The sequence below is a fragment of the Neopsephotus bourkii genome, unplaced genomic scaffold, assembly GCF_033783945.1.
Source record: "Neopsephotus bourkii isolate Nb327-2 ecotype Australia unplaced genomic scaffold, CSIRO-AGI_Nbou_v1 NB_234, whole genome shotgun sequence".
Taxonomy (NCBI): domain Eukaryota; kingdom Metazoa; phylum Chordata; class Aves; order Psittaciformes; family Psittacidae; genus Neopsephotus; species Neopsephotus bourkii.
Window position 1 is genome coordinate 15669483 of NW_026900744.1, and position 10018 is coordinate 15679500.

At 48.9% G+C, this 10018-nt stretch overlaps 1 protein-coding gene across 3 annotated transcripts in view; it reads right to left on the bottom strand.

The window, feature by feature from the left end:
• Nucleotides 1-7997, bottom strand: part of PBX1 (PBX homeobox 1) — a 130684-nt gene extending 122687 nt beyond the window's left edge. For all 3 annotated transcript variants that reach the window (XM_061345588.1, XM_061345587.1, XM_061345584.1), the window contains exons 1-2: nucleotides 7502-7997; nucleotides 4899-4972 (exon numbers count right to left, since the gene is read on the bottom strand). In XM_061345588.1, coding sequence (XP_061201572.1) covers nucleotides 4899-4972; nucleotides 7502-7692 — 265 coding nt within the window. In that variant the 5' untranslated portion in view covers nucleotides 7693-7997. The remainder of the gene's footprint in view (nucleotides 1-4898; nucleotides 4973-7501) is intronic.
• Nucleotides 7998-10018: the final 2021 nt, after the last annotated feature.

Genomic DNA, 10018 nt, shown 5'->3' on the forward strand with positions numbered 1-10018 from the left:
AGCAAGGCCCCGATGGACAATGCCACACTGGAAGAAGAAAGCCCAAAAAAAGGACTCGCTGCAGTGACACAGGTCCAACCCTGAAGACCTTTCTCATTCCAGTCACCAGGACCTACTGGGACATGTCCCACTACCTATCATGGTGACTGGTTTCTATCCCCTCCTAGCCAGTCCCCAGAGGCAGCACCTGCTTTTGCAGAAATACAGCGCTCCACCAAGCCAAGGTCTCCCAGATGCTATCTTCCCTCCTGAACCATCCCTATCTTCCAGCTCCATGCACATTCCCTTCCCTCCTTTCCCTTAAAGGTATCAGGTTTCTGGAAGCAATTTAATTGTGAGCTTCAAAAAGGCTTCCTCAGGCAGTGCTGGCCAGCCTTCCCAAAATGTTTTGCTTGCCCCAGGGGCAGCAACACCAGCGACCTGCCAGACTGCCCCTACAGCCCCTGCCCCTGTAGGAAGCCTGCCGGGCTGGGGGAGCGAAGCACCACTTCTGCTTTCAACTGGGTGACAAAAACTAAAAATCAAAGCAAGGGCAGGAGGGAGAGCAGCCGGGCGAGAGCTGGACCTGTCGCAAGCAGATTGGGAACCCCGATCCTCCAAGGCTGGAGCAGCAGCACTTTCGTTATGAGCTTTTACAGAAGCAGAATGAAGCCTTCGGTGCAATAATTGCATTCAAATTCAAATCGGGGTGTTTAACTCTCCCCTGCGCCTCGGAAAACCTCAGTCAAAATGCAGGATAAGGAGGAGGGCAGGGTTTGAAAACCCCAGAGAAGGGCTGGGGGGAGGCAAGGAAAGCAAGCTGCCTATCCTGCCCTGTGAAAAAAAAATCATCCAAAAGGCCTTGGGCTTGCCAGCATATCCTGCTTGCAGCTCTGCCCTACACCCCAAAAACACCAGCGCTGCCTGCACCACAGCTGCCCCTCTTCTCCCTGGCAGGGCTGTAGTTGAGGGGGGAGAAAGGGAAAAGAAGGGAGGGAGGAAGAAAGAAAGAAACCCCGTATCGTAATTGCTATATTAAAGAGAAATAGCAGGCAAGAATAATAAGAGAGGTGTCAGAAGTGAAATACAGTAACAGACATTAAAAAAAAAAAAAGAAAAAAAAAAAGAAAAAAAAACCCTACAGTTCTGCGATGGGGGTGTTAATTGAACACAGAGCTGGAGAGAACAAAGGGGTGTTAAGGAAGAATAGAAGGGGAAAAAATCCTACCTCCTCCGAAGATCTGATTTGAGTTAAGTTTGGTGAAGATAATGCATAGGGAAAGGTAGCTAAGAGGCACCTTATATATCTATTACGTTCTAAAAATTTAAAAGGAAAAAAAAAGGGAAAGAAAACACACCAACAAACCCCATTATTCAACAGTATTTGCACAGCTGATCAGTGCTGTCTATAAATATTCCACTTTGTAAATTCCCCCCGTTGGTGGTATGTACATTTTTCTTTTAAATCTGAATTCTTTCAGCACAGAAGGGTGATGGAGGTAAGAAAATAAAAACTGGGGGATTTCAAATACAAAATCAGGGTCTTTTTAAGAAGCAGAATTTGCCCGATGCCCTCGCCTCCCCCAAAAGGGCAGAGAAAGTGAAACGATGGGAAAAGCTCTTAAGGAGGAGGAATCAGATTAAATGGTCATATATCCTGCGCTCAGCCTCTCTCTGCCAGTGCCCGCCGAACGAGATGGGAGTTGAGAAAGGCTCACAGCTGAAATAGATGCTGCTGCATTTTGACAGCAGATATTTTCCAGTTTGCCATCCAAGGACCCCACGTCTCTGTACGCCTTGCCTGATTCTTCTGCTTAGCTATTCTGCTCATGCAGAGAACAGCTTAAAGAAAAAAAAAACCCACATACCGAGAGAGAGAAAATAAAAAAACACAAGGGGGGGGGGGGGCACATAAAGACAGAGCCCCTGCCTTCAAACTTTTTATAAATCAGCATCACCATTTCCGATTTCAATCCCTATTGACAGAGGAATCAATTGTATTTAGGACAACAATGCCTTCCATTTCCATAATTATTATTCCAAAAAGCCAGCCAGCCATTTGAAGGCCGTCCTGCCCCTTCCCTCGCAACAAAGCGACCAACAGCAAGTGAAAACACACCAAATGCACACCGACAACTTACACATATATTTAAGCCGTGTTTTTTCCCCTACTACATACTCCTGCTTCGATCAAACCTCTCAACTTCTATTACTTTTAAACATACATCAAAAGCAGCAATCTCCAGGTTGCAGACAAAAGACAACCCACTGAGCTTTTATTATTATTATTTGAAGTGTTTATAATGCTTTAAAATAACTGAAGAGCTCAAGTGCAAAAGGGAACTCTTTGGCCAATACAGACGACCTCCTTTTCTAAGAACTTTATGGACACTTTGGGTTTGCTTAAGACAACGTTAACTCTATGAAATATTAGCCATAATGTTGCGAGAGGCAGTGGTAAAGTCTCCGTAAGGCTCTGGAGTCAGTTAAATCAGGCAGCGGGGTAACTGAACGCACATTTCTGCACATCATAACGCCAGGGGGAAGATGTACGCACGCACTTTCAAACACCCACCAGTGACCACAAACAATCACCAGGATTTCAAACGCGAAACATGCAAAAATCTGGGAAGCAAAATGGAAAGTGGGAAGAGAGAAGTTGGCTCAACTTTCACGCTCCTGCTCACAAGGAAGTGGTAAGCAAACAGAAGCAAGCAGTACCCTCAGCCCCCCAACAAAACAAGGCTAACTTCCTCCTAGCATTGGGCCCACAAAGCAATAATAATAATAAAAATAAAAGAAAACAAAACCATCTGGCCATTTGCTTCGCTACAAAGTGTGACTTTCGGGGATGCAGATGGGGGAAAGGGGAGGAGGTCTTTGAATTTGCAAAGTAAAACAATCCACCATAAACGTATCTGAGGGTAGATAAACACTCCAAAAGCCACCTCAATTCAAACTCTGAAGAGACCCAGCAGCCCCATAGTCAAATACCCCAGGCACAACAGCAACAAATAAAATTTAAAAACATGTAAGAAGCCCCAGTCCACAGCTGAACATTCTTTATTTCCAGCAGTGTACTTTGCCCTACACCATTCTCCCTCAATTTTCTGTAGTAAACAAACTATCCTACCCAGTCACTATGGCTCTCCATCCCTCCCCAGCTCACCGGGACCCTACAGCATCCCCAAGGTCACATAGATTTCCTAGCAGATTCCCCATGCATTCCCCTAACTTTGCAACTGCACCAACAGTAAACCCAAGCTGGGATTAATCGGTTACCCTGCCAAAAAGTACCCCTGCATGGGCAACATACACATCATTACACATGGAGAAAAGTCAGACAAACATTTCCTTTGACTCACACAAAGTAAGAGGGTGGAAAAGAAAAAGGAACTTGGTGGCTTCTTTTTCTTTGGGGTGGTACACAGGGTTAAAACCCATAAAATTGATTTCTAGGCAGGCTCCCTTATGTTACATCATATGAACCATATGGAGGTTCCCATACTGAACCCACTGCTTGATATTATGGGAACTCCATAAGGAAGGACTCCTTGGGAAGGTCAGACCCAGCCATGCAGCCGTGAGGACTTCAGAGAGCCGAATGCCATCAGTAGGTGCTTTGTCTGGGCTACACGCTGCAAAAACAACGTTTAACAAAGGGTCCCCTTAGTCTTTTCATATATATTGCAAGAGTCAAGTAATTGTATTTTCAATCAGCTGCTCATGCTAGGAGGTTTTATATATATATTTAAGAAAAAAAAAAAAAAAGACCCAGATTCAGGTTTCTGAAAGCTGTTTCCCTTTTATGTGTAACTATCAATGTATATCAACCGGGTGTGCTATCATATTTATTGTCACTTTCATTCATGTCATGCCCTTGCTTATACAGCTTAGATATGAATTATTGACTGTTACAGTCCTTGTTGAAACGGGGTGGGGGGAAGTCAAGTACTTGCAGCGTGCTAAAACAAGGCAGCTACATCGGCATGGAAAAGCTGATCAACTCTGGTCAGCTCAGAAAGCCAACAGCAGAGATGAACACTGTTACCCTCCCACCACTGAATTTCCATCATTCCCCCCATTATTTTTTTTTAATTAAGAAAAAAGAGGTTCCAACAAATACATAAGTGGTGCATGTTGCTAAATGTCCTTCCCCAAGCATCTGTTGTTTAAGATCACCCTTGATTGATGACTGCTATTTTTTAATTGTTGCTTTTAAAATTTAAATGCCCCCCTGGGATGTGTTATAAGTGTGTTAGTACATGGTAGGAGGTCTGGAAAGTGGGAAACGGCAGAATCAACGCTCTCATGCCATTAGCTTCTTTAGAAGCCTGAGAACACCCCATGCCATAAAACAACAGTACCCTAAAGTAAGTAACAATCTAATATATTGCTTTCACTAAAGGCAACTGACAACGCTCTCTTACATGAACTAGCCAGGATGATTGGCAGAGAAGAACATTTTAACCCTTTCTTTAAAAAAGAAACCTTTATGTTCACCTGAATAATAATAGTAGTAAAAGCGCACAACTTCATTTTGTTCGGTTTCCTACCCTACTTGGTACTCAGATTTAATTTTTTTTTTTTTTTTCCAAACAGTGCCATGTCTTAAAGAAGAAAACTAGAGCACAAAAGAAATTGCAAGGCTTTTGATTTTTTCTTCTCCCCAGAAAAAGCAATAAATAAAGAGGCTGTACAATAGAAATTAAACCACGGTATTTTCCCTTCCAAACACAAAACCACATCATGCAAGTCCACTGCCAGAAGCATTAAATACCTGCAAGTTATTTCTTTCCACTTAAATACTGCTATGGTGGGGAGAAGGGGGCGGGGGACAACGACACAAACCTGGTGGAATGAAACCCTCAAAGACCAAAAATAAAAATAATAAATAACCAACAGCATTGATTTCCTACCTGTTTTTTCTTTGATTTCACACAATACATTAAAAAGGGCTGGCTTCATCCTGTGGCAGTTTAAAGCATGTTTCCTAAAGAGAAAAGAAGGGAAGGTAAGGTTACAATGTCACCATGAGGAGTAACTTTCCAAATTCAACCCACTGGCATATGCTTGCCAGAGGCTGGGGAACAGGTTTGAGCCACTATTGGCCCCTTTAACATCCCTGATAGGACTTGAGCACCAGTGGTGCAAACAGTCACCTACTTAACACAGAGGAGATGAATTATGCCAATTTAGGAATGGCTTGAAAATTGCCTTTGCCATCGAGCGGCTCCCACCACCAGTGCAAGCCAGGCAATGCACTGAGCGGAAGCCAGGAGCATTTGGGAGCCAAGCTGGGTTCAACTGTCTTATTCAATAGCGAGAGTGCACTGAGCTCTCTCCATCCCCCACCTTCGATATTAAACTCAGCCATGTGCTTTATTAGGCTCATCCTGCAAAGCAGGGGGGAAATAAGCCCCCCATTGCCCCAGCACTGGAAAGATCCTCTGCTTAGAGCTGTCAATTCCAGGAATTTCAGCGTGCAACTTAGAGCACAGAGACACGCGCACCTATGAAGAGAGAAACCTATTCCTCTGCCTCCATGCTAATTACATCCAGCTTATTTTCAAGTGTTAAAATTTAATTCTTTACAACTGGGACAGTAAACATTTAAAAGCACAGCCGGCTGCTTCTGGGCAAGGGAGGGCATGCTATTCAATGCCTTTCTTTTTGGCTGCTATTATTTCAGAGCTGACCGTTCTCCTGCGGCTTTTGAGAGTCTGGGGGAGAGTTAATTGGCTGGTTTTAAACCCCACCATGTGCCTGTTGAGGCAAAGAAACTGTATTATTTTATTTTTTCCTCTTAAGCTATACAATCATTTAGCCAAGGATTTAGTTGTATAAAGGGCTGTTGCTACCAGGCGCCTGCTACGGGATTTCTGTTTACCAACCGAAATTACATGCGAAAGACAATGTGAACATCTGGCAAACATTCACACTACTTACCCCACCACCCACAACATGTTAAAAAGATTTATACATCTGATGAAGTCTCTCAAAGGTGTATACCCTTGCAGAACCACAGCGTCCCCTTATCAGCACCCCCAGATGGGTGCAGACATTTGGGTATGGACAAATCACGTACATATGCTGTAGGAGCCCTCTTACAAATAATACTGGTACTTTGCATCTTTCAAAAACTTAATTAAAAAACCCCAAACAAACAGAAAAAAAAGGCAGCAAAACCACAGTGCAATAGTAGAACGGATTGAGGAAATGCAAAGCCAAACATCACTGATAAATACAGCACATTTGGAAGCTCAGCATTAAAAATAATAAAAAATAAGTACTGTGAGGAAACAGCTGAAACAGTCCAGCAAGGAAAGCCATAAAGCCTTCTCTCAGCTTTGTTCTGCTTTGGGTTTATTGATTTGATTAACTACACTAAATTATCCAGGCAGGAACACACACAATTCCTGCAACTTTCCGAAGGAAGCTCCCTTCACTTCCCGGGACCAGCCGGGGAGAAAGGGCACGATTTCCTCCTCCTCACAGCTACTCTGCTTCTGCAAAAACGCAAGAAAATTAGCCCAGCAACAAGCTTGTTTGGTAAACGGGAGTTTTACCCAAGCTGGGGAGGCACCGAGGATGTAAGCTGAGGTTTGGGGAATACTTCTATCCTTCCGAAAGTTGTTACTAAGCGAGTTTCGGGGCTGAGAGATGCATTTTTCCAGGAACAATGTATTCTAGCAATCTGCTCCAGCTCGGGGCACGAATACCAGGGGCAGGACACCACACCTAGGAGCTCTGCAGCCCAGAAGAAATCTCACATGTATCCCAGGCAATTGAGGGCAACTTTTTAATTTTTTACTTTATTTTAATTCCTTCAACTGCGCTTTCAGCTGGAAGATTATCCCCCCCCCCCCCCCCCCTTAACTTTTGCTAGCGCCTTTGAAGGTGCGTATTAGGATTGCGCTGCTTGCAGCCGGGGACAATTCGGTTACCGTCTTTTACAGCCTTTTTCTTTAATCTTTTTTAATACCTCTGCAATTAAGAAGAAAAAAAGATATAAAGAGAAAGCTTCTACGTGCATCCTTCAAGAACGAAAAATGACGGCCTTAAATATATCACCGCTAAGGGCCCTAAAGAACATTATTAACGCCCCTAGCAAACGGAGCAGCACTCTGTGCCCCGCACTCGCAGCCTGCCCCAACAACCATGTCCCTGTGGAATTAACCCCCACCTCAAAAAGGCTGAGAAAAGCCAAGCCGCCCGCCCGGCCGAGCAGGAGGTTCGGGACCCCGCCGGGGATAAGCGGGAAGATGGGGGGAGCGCGGGCTGGGGGCGCTGCGACCCCCCAAAACAGCCACGAAGTTGGACGGAGACATGGGGCGATTAACCCATCACCTTTTCTCCCCTTTCCCCCAATTTCCCCGCAGCAGGACCCCATTCCCGGCTGCGCCTCGCGGCCGGGCGCGCTCCCCCCGCCGGATAACAAAGGCCGGGCCGGGGCGCGGGGGAAACTTCCCCGGCACCTGTCCCCCGCTTCACCCCGCCGGGACCGGGCCGCCGCTCTCACCTGGCCTGCGCCTCGTCCAAACTCTGGTCCGTGATGGTCATAATCTGCTGTAAGATGTCTCCGATGTCCTGCTTCCTGCCTGCCTCCCCCTCCGCCCCGCCTGGTCCATCCTGCATGTGCTGGGACAGGCCCGGGTGCCCCGGCATCCCCACCCCGCTGTGCGTGTGCATCAGCCGCGGCTGGTCATCCATTGCCGGCCGCCGGCCCCCACTCCGCCGCCGCCTCCTGCCCTGGCTGCCGGGAGCGGCGCGGCTGGGCTGGCAGCCTGGCTCCTCGCTTTCTTTTCTTGCTCGCTTTCTTCTTCTTTCCTTCTTCCCCCCCACCTCCTCCTCCTCCTCCCCCCAGCCTCTTCCTCTTCGCTTTTTATTTATCCTTCACGCTGGCGCCCAGCTCCGCGGCGGGGAGGAAGAGGAGGAGGAGGAGGGAAAAAATGAAGGAGAAAAAAAAAAAAAAAGGAGAGAGAGAGAAAAGAAAGGGGGAAAAATCCCTTTGGCTGCTGGAGGAGGAGGGAGGGAGGGAGGGAGCGAGGGAGGAGGGGAAAAGGGGAAGGGAGGAGGAGGAGGGAGGGTTCCGGGGAAGGGAGGGGAAACGGCGGCGACTCCAAAAGGAGGGCAGCTAAGCCCTGCGCCCGGGAGGCGGCGGGCAGGCTGGTGGGGGCAGCGGCTGCGCCGGGGGAGGAGAAGGCAGCAACGCGCGGGGCGGAGCGGAACGGCCGCCCGCGATGGCAGCGCCGCAGCTGCCGGGGCCGGAGCGGAGCGCAGCGCAGCCCCCCGCTCTCCGGGGGAGGGCTCCAAACTTTCCCCCACCCTCAGGCTGAGCTCGGGGCTAGCTGGCGGCAACAGGGCCCGGCCCCCTCCCCTCCGCTCCCCTCTCTCTCCAACGGGCCTGCGCGCACCGCTCCCGGCCCTCGCCGCCTGCTTTTGTTCGGCTCCGGACTCCTCAAACTGGCACGGAGGAGCCCGGGGGGCGGGGGGAGGAAGGGGCAGCGGCGCCTGCCCGCCCCACCGTCCCCATTGGCGGCGGCAAGGCCGGCCCCCGCGGCCGCCCCGCCTCCTCCGCGGCAGCCCGTCAATCTCCGGGTTCAGAGGTGGGCCGGGGGCCTCGCCCCGCCCGCGCCTTAAAGCGGCCTCGGCCGCCAAAGAAGAGGGGAAGGGGTAGAGTGGTGCGGCGGCCTGCAGGGGCCGGCTTGCGGAGCGCCCCAAGCACTGCTCTGCGTGCCTCCCCCAGCCCTAGCTCTGGCCCCTTCCCGCCTTCCATCTCCCCTCAGAGCTGCGCCCCGCAGCTTTCCTTCGCCCCCGGGCTCATGTCTGCCCCCACCTCCGCTGCTCCCCTTCCTACATCCCGCCAGTCTTTCCTCAGCCCTGCTGCACCCCACTGTCCTCGGCCTCCCCGTGCCCCACCGCCAGCCTTCCCTTCTCCCCACAGCCCCCCTGCGCCCCTCAGCAAGGTCTCCTTGCCGTCCCCTGCCACCCAGCTGGCTCTGACTCCCCAGGTGTCCCCACATCATCTCCATGTTCTGGGTGGGAGCAGTGACCCCCTCTGATGTAGCCCCCCATGGAGGAGCCTTCCCTCTCACCTCTGCTGCGAGTGTCACCTCATGATGCTATTTCTCTGCTTCCTCTTCACTGACCCACGTGATTCCTACAAGTGGGGCCACACGACAGTGGGGCCACATCCCACACCTGCCTGAACAGGGCAGGGGAAGCTAGCAGAAGTCCCAAGGCTACCAAGGCTGCCATCCAGACCTAAATGTCACAGTGTAATGCACTCTGGAGGAGGAGGACTTCCCCAGCCTCTTTGAGCATTGCCAGTCATCTGAGGCTGTCCTGTGGCCAAAAAGACCTCTGTAGGCATCAGCTGGTGAGCAAGGATGGCCCTGGGACCAGGCTTGCCTGCAAATTATATTTAAAAGATAATAAATAAAACAGTTACGGTGATATAACAATTTCTTGTGTGGGAGATGATTTCATCAGACTGTCCCTTCCTCAGATCAGAAAGTTCCCAGCCCCAGGACCCCCATAACACAAGGGAAGATGGGCCCAGCCCTGGTTCCTGACCTCAGCACAGGCTGGGGAAAGAGACATCAGGCTGACTGGAAAGAAAAAAAAAGGCAATTGTTTTGCTTCCACTCTTCCTTTTTAATGAAACACTTTCCAGTGTTTTAAGCAAAACATGACTTTTCATTTTGAAATTTCCTTTCGAGCCATTAAAATGTTTTAAAGTGGTTGAAGGCGAAGTGAGATGTTTTGATTTTTGTCACTTTGAAATGTTTCACTCAACACATTATTCATGTTTCTCCATTTGCCAAAATTTCATACAGGTTTGTGCTTTCTCACCCAAGATATATCTATATATGTTTTACTTTTTTGAAAAGGAAAGAAAGAAAGGGGAGATAAAATAACCTTTATCTGTATGGCTCCACAGGAAGCAAAACTTTCTCCAAGAAACAAAGAGCAAAGGGCCGCCTTTCCAAAGTCCAAACTTTCAGACACTTAGTCATCCCTTCACTTGCTTGCT